This window comes from Bos taurus, chromosome 1 (genome assembly GCF_002263795.3).
Source record: "Bos taurus isolate L1 Dominette 01449 registration number 42190680 breed Hereford chromosome 1, ARS-UCD2.0, whole genome shotgun sequence".
Lineage (NCBI taxonomy): Eukaryota > Metazoa > Chordata > Mammalia > Artiodactyla > Bovidae > Bos > Bos taurus.
This window is the reverse complement of record NC_037328.1, coordinates 106,719,451-106,735,497: the sequence shown is the minus strand read 5'-3', so window position 1 is coordinate 106,735,497 and position 16,047 is coordinate 106,719,451. Positions and strand designations below refer to the sequence as shown.

The 16,047-nt window shown below is 42.8% G+C and overlaps 1 protein-coding gene across 2 annotated transcripts in view; it reads left to right on the top strand.

Annotated features, from left to right (window-relative positions):
* The first annotated feature begins 8,344 nt into the window (after nt 1–8,344).
* PPM1L (protein phosphatase, Mg2+/Mn2+ dependent 1L) overlaps nt 8,345–16,047 on the top strand; it is a 327,468-nt gene continuing 319,765 nt past the window's right edge. Inside the window, 1 exon segment of one of the 2 annotated variants that reach the window (NM_001099118.2) lies at nt 8,345–8,826. In NM_001099118.2, the coding sequence (NP_001092588.1) occupies nt 8,428–8,826 (399 nt within the window). In that variant the 5' untranslated portion in view covers nt 8,345–8,427. 2 annotated transcript variants of the gene reach the window in all.

The window sequence follows — 16,047 nt, the reverse complement described above, 5'->3', positions numbered from 1 at the left end:
TATTCAAGTATAGTTGATTTAAAATATTGTGTTAATTTCTGCTGTACAGAAAAGTGATTCGGTTATACATAATATGCATTCTTCTTATTTTCTTTTCTATTATGTTTTATCACAGGATACTGAATATAGTTCCCTGTACTACTGGGCTATATAATAGAACTTTGTTGCTTTTTCATTCTATAGTTTGTATCCGCTAATCCCAAAGTCCCAACTCATTCCTCCCCAACCCCACCTCCCCTTCACAACCAAAAGTCCGTTATGTCAAAAACAGACATTAATTTTTAAAAATCACCAGCATATATATTTACAACTTTGATGAATACTCTGAAGGTGCCATGAGAGAAGGAGGAGAGACCTCACTTAGACCACATGGTCAGGAAAGGCTCTTGAGAGAGAGAAGTATGAGCTAGATCTGAGGGATAATAGTTAACTAGGAGGGTGTGGGTGGGAGAGTGGGTTAGGGAAAGGCCAGCATTCCAGCTAAATGAAACTGCATGAATAAAAGACCCCAGTCAACAAGAAGCTGGGTGCTCTACAGGAATTGTAAGAAGGCAGATGTGCTGAAGTAGATGGGCTGAGGGAGCCGGTGGCATGGGAAAAGGCTGAGAAGGAGAAGAAAGCCATAGTTAAGACTTTTGTCTTTATTCTAAAAGTAGTGAGAGGTCATTTGATGGTTTTAAGCAGGATTATTCAACTATTGGAATCAGCTATGGTGTTGATATATGTTAATTAGAATAAAAAATTTAGGTAATGCTTTAGATTAATATTATAATTTAGGAAGCTTCTTTGAAAATTATCATAGAGAAGCCTAGGGCAATTAGATGAAGGATTCTTAGGATAAATGTGGCTTTTGCAAACAGACTTGGTGCAATGGTACAAAACAAGTTTTCAGAAAACAAGTATCGGTAATATGTCTCTGTAATTAATATAAAAAATTGAGTTGTAGAAAAGGACCTTGTGCTTTTGGATTCCAGTGAAATAAAATGATATTAAACATGGTTGGCGTCTTTTGACACTGTGGTTCATTTGACAGAACACCTGACATTAAAATTATAAGTCCAGATTGACATATTATTATACTTATTTAAATGATGGATTTATTTTCTTAATTGTACTTCTAAAACAGATTCATTTTGTAAAGGGCACCTTTTCCAGGGGATCTTCCTGGGCCAGGGATTGAACCCAGGTTTCCTGTGTTGCAGGCAGATTCTTTACCATCTGAGCCACAAAGCACACACCCATCAGGCTCCTCTGTCCATGGGATTCTCCAGGCAAAAATACTGGAGTGGGTTGCCGTTTCCTTCTCCAGGTACCGAGGTGTCGAACCCGTGTATCTTTTGTCTCCTGCATTGGCAGGCAGGTTTTTTTACCACTAGTGCCCCTTCGGAAGCCCCTAAAACTGAATATGTATTGTTAAATTTTGCATCTAAAAAGGTTGTTTGAGACGCACTTGAACATTTAAAATGGGTTAATAGTCATGATCATTGTTAACCATTTTCTGAAGGGACCAATATTGAAAATCACTTTTAAGATAGAATTTATAATAATGTCCTTTATATTAAGGTGCTTTGATCCAAGAACAATACATTTTCAAATACAGTTTGCCTCTAAATTGTAAAGTTGAACATTTTTCATTCCCAACTATTCAGCAGTTTAATTCTTAGTTATACACCCCAGAGAAACTTTTGCACATATGCACCGAGCTAACACAAAATAACTCATGAAATCATTGATCATGATAGCAAAGAACTAGAACTCAAATGTCCAGAGAAATGAACACATAAATTATAGATTGGTCACATGGTAGGATATTATATAGCAGTGACATGATTGAACTATATGTAATAATGTGGAATGATCTAGAAATATAATACTGAGTGAAAAAACAAGTACCAGAGGACTGTACATAAGTAAGATACCCTTTCAGTTCAGTTCAGTCCAGTCACTCAGTCGTGTCCGACTCTTTGCGACCCCATGAATCGCAGCACTCCAGGCTTCCCGTCCATCACCAACACCTGGAGTTCACCCAGACTTATGTCCATCGAGTCAGTGATGCCATCCAGCCATCTCATCCTCTGTCGTCCCCTTCTCCTCCTGCCCCCAATCCCTCCCAGCATCAGAGTCTTTTCCAATGAGTCAACTCTTCGCATGAGGTGGCCAAAGTACTGGAGTTTCAGCTTTAGCATCATTCCTTCCAAAGAAATCCCAGGGCTGATCTACTCCAGAATGGACTGGTTGGATCTCCTTGCAGTCCAAGCGACTCTCAAGAGTCTTTTCCAATACCACAGTTCAAAAGCATCAATTCTTTGGCGCTCAGCTTTCTTCACAGTCCAACTCTCACATCCATACATAACCACTGGAAAAACCATAGCCAAGCAAAACTAAAAAATATATTATTTGGGGTACAGACAAGGGGATGATAAAACACAAAATTCGGGCTAGTGGCTAGCTACCTGTGGAGGACAGGCAGGGAGGTAGGATAGGGAAAGAGCTTGTTATGTTGGTCAAAGCTTGGTCAGTTTTTAGGTCAGGTTTATGCATAGAGTACTCATGGTTGTGGTTCACAACTATATTTTCACCCACTTGTCGACTTAAAAAAATGCACAATGTGAGAGTTGCAAAATAAGTTTTATTTGGGGCAAAATGAGGATGGCTGCCTGGGAGACAGCAGCTCAGATAGAAACTGTTCTAAAGAGATAGGGAGGAAAGTCAGCATATATGTGGTTTTGGTGAAGGGGGAATATGTGCATTCAAGCCCGTATTTTTTCCAGAAGGTTTCTGCTAGTCTCATGATGTTTTCTGCTAGTCACAAGGAACAGTGATCACCATGAAGGATTTTAGTGTTTTTCTAGATATGAGGAGATACAAGAATTGGGCTCATAAAATCGGCTCCTTAAAATATCTAACTATCTGAATTCCTGTCCTGGCAGTCACCCCCCACCCCAGCTCCTTTCAGGAGGTGCTGAGGGTCAGCAACTGAGCAGCACATGAGCTAATCCTTGTAGAAGTAGATGGGAAGTGCAGATTTATAGCTGACACACTCTTTTGTATGTCTAGTTTAAAAGGTTATACATATACAGATGCATATTGATGGAATAATAGTAAGAAGGTCCTTAATACTCTGTATATATTTATATGCATATGGCAGGAATAATTTAAGAATACAAATCAAACTGATAACTGGGAAATTTTGAGATGTGTGGAGAATTTCTCTGTCTATAAAAGTTTCATTTAAATTTGATTTCAGAAAATTTCTATTACATTCATTGTTCAGAGGGTTAGCTGATATATTTGATTTTTATAATTTTATAATAGGTGGCAAAAACAAAAAGAAATAAGGACATCATGAATCAACATCACATTAAGAAATAGATTTATCAAGCTCTGTTTTAAAGAATTCTTAAACATAAGAGCTACAACTCTTTTTCCCCCCTCTGAGAATACACCATATTTTATGTTCTTTATAAACTTGCAAGGTTGACATGAGTTAATTGCATAGTTGAAAATGGTATTTACCTGGGACCAATTTATCACTATTATTGTATCTCATGAAAGCCTAGGTTGCAATTAGCTTTCTGTTCATTACTATGTCACTTTAATGGTGAAGTATTTGTATAATGTACGTTCTATGGTACTCTTCTTCTCTGTGAAATTCAGATAGCATTTTGCTTTAGTAACAAATCTTGAGACTTCTACATTAAGACAAAGGACAGTTCACTTGCACTTGTGCTCTGCCCCACAAATATTCTTGATGGGTGAAGTAAATACTCTTAGTGCAGTGCTTATCCTGAATGTTTAAGTCCGAATTGTGGAAAAAGAACTTGTGTATTCTTTTTGAGATTCTATAACAGAGATCTACAGAAATGTTACCCAGTTCAGTTTAGTTCAGTCGCTCAGTTGTGTCCGACTCTTTGCGACCCCATGAATCGCAGCACGCCAGGCCTCCCTGTCCATCACCAGCTCCCGGAGTTCACTCAGACTCACGTCCATTGAGTCAGTGATGCCATCCAGACATCTCATCCTCTGTCGTCCCCTTCTCCTCCTGCCCCCAATCCCTCCCAGCATCAGAGTCTTTTCCAATGAGTCAACTCTTCGCATGAGGTGGTCAAAGTACTGGAGTTTCAGCTTTAGCATCATTCCTTCCAAAGAAATCCCAGGGCTGATCTCCTTCAGAATGGACTGGTTGGATCTCCTTGCAGTCCAAGGGACTCTCAAGAGTCTTCTCCAACACCACAGTTCAAAAGCAGCAATTCTTTGGCGCTCAGCCTTCTTCACAGTCCAACTCTCACATCCATACATGACCACAGGAAAAACCATAGCCTTGACTAGATGGACCTTTGTTGGCAAAGTAATGTCTCTGCTTTTGAATATGCTATCTAGGTTGGTCATAACTTTCCTTCCAAGGAGTAAGCGTTTTTAATTTCATGGCTACAGTCACCATCTGCAGTGATTTTGGAGTCCAGAAAAATAAAGTGTGACACTGTTTCCACTGTTTCCCCATCTATTTCCCATGAAGTGATGGGACCGGATGCCATGATCTTGGTTTTCTGAATGTTGAGCTTTAAGCCAACTTTTTCACTCTCCACTTTCACTTTCATCAAGAGGCTTTTGAGTTCCTCTTTACTTTCTGCCATAAGGGTGGTGTCATCTGCATATCTGAGGTTATTGATATTTCTCCTGGCAATCTTGACAATATAGAGAAGTATAAAAATTAGACTTATCATCTCAGTGTCATTGAGCAATCAATGGATGTTAGGGTACTGAATTGGTGGTCAGAAGAACTGAGTTTGAGTTTCCAGTTTCATATTTGCTGAATTGTGACATTTATTTAGTATCTTTGTGCCTCACCTTCCTTGTATTTATAAACAGAGATAGTAGCTGTTCTATCTTCTTCATAGAATTGTTATGAGAATGGCAATAAGTTGATGCACATTAAAAACCTTTATAATCTCAAGTAATAAGCTAAAGTTTGTCACTAGAGAAAGATCTTATTTATTTTTCATATATATTAAAATTCACAGGGGAAGGGATAAATTGAGGGATTGGGGTAGATATATACACACCATGTGTGCTTAGTCGCTCAGTTGTATCCGACTCTTTGTGACCCTACGGACTGTAGCCCCCCAGGCTCCTCTGTCCATGGGGATTCTCCAGGCTAGAATACTGGAGGGTGATGCCATGCCTTCCTCCAGGGGATCTTCCCAACCACTATATATAAAATAGATAACTAAAAAAGACCCACTGTATAGCACAGGGAACTCTACTCAATACTCTGTAACAACCTATATGAGAGAAGAATCTTAAAAAGAGTGGATAGATGTATACATATAACTGATTCAATTTGTTGTACACCTGAAACTAACGCAACTTATCAGCTGCTGCTGCTGCTGCTGCTAAGTCGCTTCAGTCGTGTCCGACTCTGTGTGACCCCATAGACCGCAGCCCACCAGGCTTCCCTGTCCCTGGGATTCTCAAGGCAAGAGCACTGGAGTGGGTTGCCATTTCCTTCTCCAATGCATGAAAGTGAAAAAATAAAGTGAAGTCGCTCAGTCGTGTCCGACTCCTAGTGACCTCGTGGACTGCAGCCCACCAGGCCCCTCCATCCATGGGATTTTCCAGGCAAGAGTACTGGCGTGGGGTGCCATCGCCTTCTCCGACTTATCAGCTATATACCAATAAAAATTTTTGAAAGACATAAATTTCAAATATAATTTCATAAAGTTTCTCAGATCTGTCATACAATAAACAATGGTTTTATAAAAATTAAAAAATTCACAGTAAATTAACAAAAAGCTTACTTAGGGCATTTAAAAAATCACCCTGTAAACTAGATTAATTTCTTAATAGAAATAAGAAAATGCCTTTAGGGTCCACTTGAAAAATCACTTTATTGATTTACACACAAATGAATGCACACAAGAACTACTTAGATGTAAATGTCATGAAAAACCTCCACAGAACCTGCAGGATATCTACATTTGTAATCAAGTCAAATCCTCCTTTTGCTATTTAACCTCCAGAGAGACCAGTGCAGTCGTTTCTCTTCTTTGTTTAGGTATGCCTCCCATGAATGTCTGCTGCTGTCATCAATGTAGTAGTGTTATGGACAGGTTGGATGGACTCCTAGGTTTGGAATTTTTTTCCCTGGTACCTGGTTTGGCTTGTAGTTTTGAAGTCTTGATCAACTTACCTGCAAGTTGCCTTTGCCACAGAGAAATAGATTCATGTACAGAGAGACTGATAGTGCACACTAAATCCATTTGCTAATTTACAGCAAGAAATATTATAAACTTATTTGCATTATAACACTAATGTATTACCTTTGCTTTAGAGTTCCTGAAGGCTTTTGAATTCATTATCTCATTTTCGAATTTCACGATTTATGACTTTTGAACAGAATGATCTCATTCATTTCTAAACTGCTTATTTTCTCTATTTATCATGTGGAAAATACCATAAAGTGCAAATTAGAACAGGAGACCAAATCTGAGCTGTCAAAATTAGAACAATGTTAACAATTCTTCTCATTTCCTTCCTTTTCTATGCATATGTATATAATTGAGATCATGTTGTATATGTCATTGAAATGTCAAAGTTTCCTTTTTTTTCGGGTTAAGATGGCAATCTATGCCATTTGTAAAATCGTTGGAAAAGTTGTAGAAAGCAGACACAAGTTCAAATCAGAAAACGAAAACCACATACAATTTATTACTGTAGTTAATCATCGTTAACATTTTGGTGTATTTTCCTCCTGTGTTTTACTCCTTTTATTTTTTTAAAACGTAGTCGGGATCACTCTAAGTCAGCAGTGCTTTCGGAGACAGCCTCTGGCTGGGTTGGGAATAAGACAGCTTCTATTCTCCAGCGGACTGGAAGCTGCAGATCAGCACTCGTCTTCCTGGACAGGGGTAGCAACACAATATTTTCTTTTCAGGCTCCCTTGTTTCCGTATTCTAGCTGACTCTGTGTCTTTTTGTGGAAGGGTTGCGACCCCGGAAAGGCCTTCATGGCTAAGTCCCCACTCCAGTGGCTGCGGCTCGCAGAGGGGCCAGCCCATCCTTAACCCTCCCGAGGTTATTATCAGAACGTACTCCCACGTGGCCCTGAATCCTCATATCTTGCTGTTTTCGATCTTTTCTCGTCGAGAGAAGCCTTTTAGGTCGGACGATCTCTCTCAGACTCTCGGGAGATCCTGGTAGGCCTCTGTCACAGAAAACCAAGGGTCCGAGCCTCTCTGCCTTGCTTTGCGAGCAAGAAGTGCGTCCCTTCTCGCTTGCCTTATGCCTGGCAATGCGGAGACCGCACTACCATGCCTCCAGCCAGAGGGGGGGACGCTCAAGTGCTACCCTCTGCTTTCCAGCCGGTAGCCGTGGCTCCCAGAAAACCACCGATCAGACCACCAGGGTCAGTTTTATGTTGTCCTGAGAGCTCGCACAGGAGGCACACAAGACCATCCACTCGAGCTCCGTTGCAGACGCACCCCTTCCCTCCCCTTCGGTTCGTCCGGACCTCCCGCAGCTGCAAGCGCGCCAGGCTGAGAGGCCTCGGCCTTTGACAGCTCGGCGAGAGCACCTCCAGGCCTCTAGTCCCGGCTCAGGGGGCGGAGCGAGGCGGGGCGGGGCGAGCGCGCGCGGGGCGGGGCGAGCGCGAGCGGCGGCGCGAGGAGGGAGCGCGCGAGCCGAGCCGAGCGCAGCTGGGAGGTGCTGGGGAGAGGCAGGCAGAGCCCGGCCGGCCGCCTGCGGCTCCGCGCCGTTCTTGCTGCGTCCCCGGCTCCAGGTATCCCCGCCTCTGCCCAGGCTCCCGCTAAAGTTTTATTCTCTGAGGCCCCTCCGGCTTGTCTGAAGGACTCGGAGCGATTGGCCCGCTGTGCGCTCCCCTGCGGCGGCGACCAAGGGGACGTGCATCCCTCGTCTGCGGGGCTCTCGTGCCTCGCGCTTCCTCACCTGCAGATCGCTCCCGGGAGGGGCGAGGGGCCCCAGCCGAGGGGCCGCGCGGGCGCCGGCGCCCAGAAACTCTCCAGCCCACCGCCGCAGACCCGCCCGGTTCAACTTAAACTTGATTTCTCTCGTCCAGCCCCGGCACCCGCGGCTGCTCTGCCACCGCTGGCGTCTCGGCCGCCGCAGCCGCCGCCTCACAAAGGGGCGTAGGGAGGGGTAGCTGGCGGCGGGCACCGGCGCCGGTACGCAGGGCGCTAGCCTCCGGGCCGCCGAGGCCGGGAGACAAAAGGGAAACTGCCTCTGTTCATCGGACCGGCTCGGAGCTGCCGGATCGTTTGCCTCCCGCCCGGCTCCGTGAGCCTCCTCCCCCCGCCTACCCTCGGCTGCTGCTCCGCCTCCCTCCCCGCGGGCTGTCCCCGCAGTGCTCCGGGACCCAGCCAGCCTTCGGGGCGCGCGTCGCTTCTGGTGGTTAGGGCTCTAGCGATAATAAATGATAGAGGATACAATGACTTTGCTATCTCTCCTGGGTCGCATCATGCGCTACTTCTTGCTGAGACCCGAGACGCTGTTCCTGCTGTGCATCAGCCTGGCGCTGTGGAGTTACTTCTTCCACACGGACGAGGTGAAGACTATCGTCAAATCCAGCCGGGACGCCGTGAAGATGGTGAAGGGCAAGGTGGCCGAGATCATGCAGAACGATCGACTAGGGGGGCTCGACGTGCTGGAGGCTGAGTTCTCCAAGACCTGGGAGTTCAAGAGCCACAATGTGGCGGTGTATTCCATCCAGGGTCGGAGAGACCACATGGAGGACCGTTTCGAAGTTCTTACGGACCTAGCCAACAAGACGCACCCCTCTATCTTCGGGATCTTCGACGGGCACGGGGGCGAGGTAGGAATTCTCTGAGACTTTGAGTGTGTGTGTGTGTGTGTGTGTGAACTACAGGACGTTGTGTGCGCAGCCGGTAGGACTGGGTGCGAGGGGCGTGGTGATGACCTACCTGGTGGTGGGTTGGACCGAGCCACTGGTTCCAAATATGACCAAGTTGTCAAAAACACTTCCGGATCCAGACCTTTTGTACAGAGGGTCCTATGCGAGGGAGGGAGGGTCATCTATAACCTATTTCGTGCCTCATAATTTATGAAGTTTTTCAAGGCCAGAACGCAGCAAATGACTGTGCTAGTTTTCCTGGGAGAGTTAATGCTTTCTACTGTCTAACTTTGGTCCAGGGCCTCAGCGCCCCTGTTATGGGTTGGAACCCGAACTAGGCACAAAGAAGGAATAAAGTATCTTTGATTCTTGTTAGGAAAAAGATAACATCTGCAGATACGAGTCAGTGAGTGCTTAGTGAGGATGGAGGAAGCTGTGATTCCTTTCCATGTCCTTCTCCCAGAGGAGTAACCCGAAGGGGCAGCGCTGGGCTCCTTCCCAATTCCATTAACTTTGCATGTGCAATCCGGCCACTTGACAGCGGCGCTTAGCTGGCGGGCCGCTTTTAGCTGGATCGAGGCGCGGGACCGAGGTCCCCCTGGCTTTAGAAGAGGTGGCAAAGCCCGCAGAGGTAGCGATGCCCAGATTTCATCTCTGCGAAATTCCCCTAGCCGGCGTGGGACGGAGACGTCTCCTTGCTTCTAAATTCTTTTATTCGGGCGTTCATGCGGGAGCGAGAGATGACGTTAGAGGTTCAGGTCCTTTTCCAGCATTTCTGCGGCATCCTGATTGCTTGCCGGGGCTCAGATTTCCTGGAGGTCGGAGCGAGAATTGGCATTGGTCCTTGGGCATCGGCCCAGGCGAAGTGAGTGGTAAACGTGGTTCAGCCACCCCATCTCTAAATCTGGCAGTTTGGAATGGTGTTTCATTGCTGCACACTTTCTTTTTTAAGCGTACTTTCTTACTCATATCCCCGCCCCTCCCCCCACCTTTGCCACTCCTTCTTCATCACTCCCCTCCACCCCATACTCCCATCCAACCCTCCCCTCATTTTATGGTCTCTGGGTGGGCTGTAGCGGGAATTCTCTTTCAAGCTTGTTCTTTGTTTTTGGTGAACACTGAGAGAGCTCTCAATTGGTTGTCTCTTTTGGTACCAAGTCACTTCAGCCACCACTCTGCTAATCTTTACAACATACTGCATCTAACTGCCTGGTAGAACCAACTTTGCCAGGAATGACAACTTACTAATAGTTGGAAAGTTTATTTGGTAGAACTGAAATAAATTTTTGCGATTTTTCATCCACCCTAGCCTTTCTGTGTTCTGTGTTTCAAAACGAAGTTTTCTGACGGATTGTAATTTTGTAGCCTCTTATATAGCTTGGGGTTCTTTTCCTTTGAGTGGGTGAAAGGTGTGGAGTTAACTAAGGGCCAAGATGTGAAGTTAATTGAGGGAAGGGCCACTGTGTACTTGGGTAAAAACATATCTGAAGGAGGAGGTTGCCAATATCATGACTGATTTGTTTCCTGGTTTGAGTGAGAATGTCTATATTTTCATTTTATGTCTTTAAAAAAAATGTTTTACATTTATTTGTTTTAATTGAAGAATAATCGATTTACAGTATTGTGTTGGTTTCTGCCAAACGTCAACATGAATCAGCCATAGGTATACATATGTCCCCTCCTTCTTGAGCCTCCCTCCCACCTACCTCCCCATCCCACCCCTCTAGGTAGTTACAGAGCCCTGGTTGGAGTTCCCTGAGTCATACAGCAAATTCCCATTGGCTATCTATTTTACATATGGTAATGTAGGTTTCCACTGTTCCTCGATTCTTATAAATCATTTAATAAAGATTATGTTTATTACATACTTTTACATGAAAATTGTTGGCAGGTCTGATTCTTGTCTTAGAAAGTACAGGTTTTATTAATTTAAAGGTCTGGATGTGGTATTAATGTTGTGAAACTCTGGGCTGTGCTTGTCTGGGTGTGCTGGATTGTTATGTTTGAACATGTAAGTAAATGGGGTGTTTTAAACTTTTCTTCCAAGTCGATATTCTAAAACTTATGTGTTGAAGACTCCAACAGATTTCAGGTTGAAAAATTCAGTATTATCTTCTGGTAGATGTATCAGTCAGAAAAGGGCCATAATAAATGCTTCTATTTAATTGGAAGTATTTTACCTGTATAAGGCTTTTCATTAAATTTTTAAATAATAAAGGAGATCATCGTTAGCCAGACTATGAAATGAGTTTCATTGTGCCTTACATTAAAAAGTTTGCTGTTTGCAAAATAATAAGTATTATCAGTACACTGAAAAGTAGAATAATTGTTCTCTGTATGACATTGTACAGACTGTAGCCAGTTCATTCATTTTGGCTTTGTTTTAGGACAAAATAAACTTATAAAAAGGAGCTATTTAATAGCTATTGGGAATGTGATGGCAAATAATATTAGGTAGCTTCTCTTTTGCTTTTTCTTTCATTCAAAGAAAATCCCACCATCTAAATCTTGTCTTTTGTGTGGTTTAACTCCTTTAATATTCACCAGAGGAGGGTGCCACTGTTTGATTTTGGTACAGATGATGGTTATCACCTATCAGAAAAGAGGAAGCTTTTTCTGAACTCTGTGTATATAACTATGTGTTGTCGGTAGTGTAGTATGGAAGATAAATGAGGAATTTAATTTATTTATAATAATTCAGACTAATAAGATAGGCTGCTAAAAATCAGGACCCGTCTTCAATGGTAGTGCTTTTAGATATGGAAAGAACCTCAGCCACCTTGTATATCTGTTTCATTCTGTTTTTTAGATGATATGTTTACCGATGGCAGGAGAAGCTGTGACTTTCCTAAGACTGCATGGCTTATTCAAGGCCTTCAGTTTGATAATCTTTATATTAAACCAGTGGACAAATTTATTTGCATATTTACCTAGGTAAATAGATATCACATTAGGGATACACTGATGAATGAGATACAATTCCTTTCCTCAAAGAGTTTCAATTTGGTAAGAGAGATAGACTTGTATACCAGAAATTATAGTTATGGTGTGCTTGCGGTTATCCGGGAGTTGGTGATGTACAGGGAGGCCTGGCGTGCTGCGATTCATGGGGTCGCAGAGTCGGACAGATATCCGGGAGTTGGTGATGTACAGGGAGGCCTGGCGTGCTGCGATTCATGGGGTCGCAGAGTCGGACAGACTGAGCGACTGAACTGAACTGAACTGTGGTTATAGTTAGGGTCTTATTGGAACATTGTCATTTTAATCAAATTGGGAGGTCAGAGGCCCTGGGAAAGACACCCTGAAGCTGTATTTACTGCAAGGTTAAATGTATAGGTTTTCAGTCTGCGCTCTGCTTTAAACTGTCTGTGACCTCGGGCAAGTTTGCTTAAGCAACTTTATCTGGGAGTTTTTAGTCTGAAAACTATGGATAATAATGCATGTGAGGTTCACCTTCATCAGTTATTTAATAGCCTATCTAGAAAAATACTTGATGGGTAGAAGGATGTGGAAGAAGAAGGCTTAGAGACCAAGAAGTCCGCAGTATTGGGGCAACAGTATTCAACAGAAGAAAAGAGACTCTACCCATGAAAGCCACAACTTTGATCACTAGAAAGTAGTATACTGGAAATAGATAATTCATTAGGTATCTACCAAACTCTCTAGCACTGCTTGTTCGAACTTTTGGTGAACCAATTATTTATTTAGAATTTCAGGTATCCTAGCATTAGGGACGGAGAAGGCAATGGCACCCCACTCCAGTACTCTTGCCTGGAAAATCCCATGGACGGAGGAGCCTGGTAGGCTGCAATCCATGGGGTCGCGAAGAGTCAGACGTGACTGAGCGACTTCACTTTCAATTTTCACTTTCATGCACTGGAGAAGGAAATAGCAACCCAGTCCAGTGTTCTTGCCTGGAGAATCCCAGGGACAGGGGATCCTGGTGGGCTGCCGTCTATGGGGTCGCACAGAGTCGGACACGACTGAAGCGACTTAGCAGCAGCAGCAGCATTGGGGAAGTAGCATCCAGACTTCAGGTGAAAATTTTCTGATGAGTAAAAAGGAATATTCTTTATGATTAATTGGTAAATTGGTATTCTGATTTGTACTTTAGCCTCTTATGAGTAGTTAACATGAGTTAGTTCTCTTGAGTCTATTCACTATATATTTTTGACAAAGCTATGTCTCTGGACTTGTTATACTGAGGACCAGACCCAGAATGGCTGTGGCTTCTAGATGGATGCTATCGTAATGAGCCATTTTTTTTTTTTTTTAGAGTTGCTATGGGCCGGCTTCCTCACTTGATGCCCTTGGGCCCTTGAGACATTCTGACCACCATACTATGGGTAGATGGTTGACGCTGTGTGTGTGTCTAAAGTCAGGGCAATGACTGTTTTGCTGTATAATGCAAATTAAAGCAACAAAAAGGAAAAAAAAAAGTGTAGATTGTATCAACGAATGTGGAAAGGTTAAGATTATAAAATACTGTTTATCTAGGAAAATTGTTTTTGGCACTTATCTGTAATTTTTATTCACAGGCAAAAGGTGTTTTTTGTTTTTAAACTTTTTATATTAACTAGAAGAAATACCACTGATCCTTTGAGGCACTTTTTTCAATGTTCATGGCTGAAACTATGTAGAGAAATAATTGTTATGTACTCTGTATGCTTATGGGCATTACTGTATTCAAAGTCATGTATCATTGTATCATACAACTAACACACAATTTGGCCAGTGGTTTAAGCTTAGAGTTCTACACATAACTTCAGAGAGAAGCTATACTTCAGATGCTTGTCAGAAGCTATAGTCTTGAGGCTTAGCACTTAGAAGCTCAGAAGAAAAACTGCTTACGAAGGGTTGCCTGAAGGATATATACAGTCTGGTTCTTTAGATCAGTGGTTCTTAACTTTTCTTAAGTCATGCTTCTCTTTGAAGATGTTATGAAACTATAGACATATCCTCCAGAAAAATGGAAATGAGCATCAAGTTTTGTTTATAATTTCAAAGAGAGTTGGATGCCTGAAACCTCTGGATTTTAGATTTAGTCTAGATAGAATAAAATCTGTTTCTGATAGATCTAGACCTGCAGGGAGCAGTGTACCTCGGTTGCCCTGATCACCTTCTTCTCTGTCATTTTGTATTTACTGATGCGTGTGCTGGCATTTGTCTGTGAGGATTAGTATGAAGGATGGTCTTCCAAAATGTTTTGACAGATCAACTGCAGGATGTCATTGAGGACTTTGTTACCTTAGATAGTATTCTCTTGATAAGGACCAAGGGAGGGAGAGTTCACTGAGTGCCCTTTGTTTTTATCAAAAGGATGCTGAATCATGATTGGCTTATCTTGTGTTTGTTGGCTGCCAGAAGTGTTAGAGCCAAACCCCTGACCTACCTCTAGCAAGAGTGGAGAATTTTATTAATTTGGCACATCAACTGAGGCTTACTCCCAGGAAACTTTGTATTTCCTACGTTTACTTTTCTTTTGTCCCATTTTTCTCTTTCTCCTTTTAGATATGCCAGTTTATCTTGTGGTATATGTGTTTATGTGTTTCATTAGATATTTCTGAAATAAGACATAGTAGTTCCAAATAAATAAATTATAATTGGCACAATGAATGATCTGCTTTTCAGACATTACTGCTGCTGTTAGTAAATTTTGGACTCCCACATTATTGACATACTAGAAGCCTGTAGATTTAGTGTGGACAAATGCCTTATGGTTTAAGAGAAAAGTCAGATTGTTTTGGCTTTCAATGGCACATTAACCTTTCTGCCCCCAAAGAGGGAGGCACTTTCCCTTTAATAATCCACCCCTGTCCTGTGCTCAGTGGCTGTTTGTAGGTGAAGGTAGGATCCTGACTGCTGACTTTGTTGCATCTTCTGAACAGATTGTTTAGGAATTCAGTTTAATTAAACATGCGTTTTCTGTATAGTTTGCGGCTTGTGGCAAACAAGAGTTATGTTCTCTGTGATGCCCATAGACATCAGTACATTCTCTGCCCTCAGGGAGCATTCCATCTACTTGAAGAGATAAGTTTTTTAAAGAAATAGCAGAACTACAAGATGCAGTTGGACTACCTGCAAGAGAGCGTTGGCCTGACGAAGGGAGCTTGGGGAGTCCTGGAAAATTTTGTAAAGGAACTGACATTTGACTGTATCTTCCTATTTTAGTAGACAGAGATTGGGTGGAGGGAGAATGAAAAAATAACATTACAGGTGAAAGAAAAAGTGTGAAAGTGGCATAGATGTAAAATGCAGGCACAGGAGAAGAAAGGCAGGCGGCTCTGTTTGTTTAGAGCAGGCTTTCCCCGTCTGCTGCGATCTAGAGGCCCACACATTTTCTTCTTTATTTAAATACCTTCTATTTTATGATATACTTTATATTGCTTTTTAGATCATCTGTTTTTCAAAGTTAAGTATATTTGTTTAAAAAAGAAACTTCATTTCAGCACTATGAGTGGAAAACCCAGAAAATGAAATTCTTGGCCTCCAACCTGCTAATAAGCTGTCTTCATCTTGATGGAGTAGAGTGATTCTAAAACAAGTTCTTCTCTTAGTCTCTGGTTACCTCTGGAGTCCTTCTGTCCCCCTCCCTTCGCTTGTTATGAGCAGAAAGGTGGCTTTTATTTATTTATTTTTTTAGAAAGGTGGCTTTTAAAGTTTAGTTGTTGGCCACAATTTGAAGTGAGGCAGGCCGCTTGTTCCCTTTTCAGGTGGAAGGTGCCTCTGGTGAGGCCACTCTGTGAGGAGCCTTGATTGGGAACAGCTTTCTGACTCATGCGACAGATAAGATTTCATGTGTAACATCCCTCTATGGGGAACCCAGAATTATAGGCAGTTTACAGTGTTCTAGTGGAAATTCCATCCCTGTTTCTGTTGCAGTTAAATGAGGAGATATTATAGGAATAAGCCTGAATCCTTTCTAGCTTAGTTTAAAAAGTAAATAATTCATCAGTTTTGGTACTTGAGCCATTATTGGTCACAAATTGTGATTATTTACAATGACAAGATACACAATGACAGCTGTACTGGGGCTCGCGGTTGAGGAGTCTTAGCCTGGACTTTGTGGTTTAAACAGGTGAGGAGCTGGAGATGCTGCTGGAACTGTTGTCAGCCCTGACACTGAAAGCCACGCTGAGGCGCCTGGGTCATGTGCTGTGGATAATGGAGAACCATAGATAT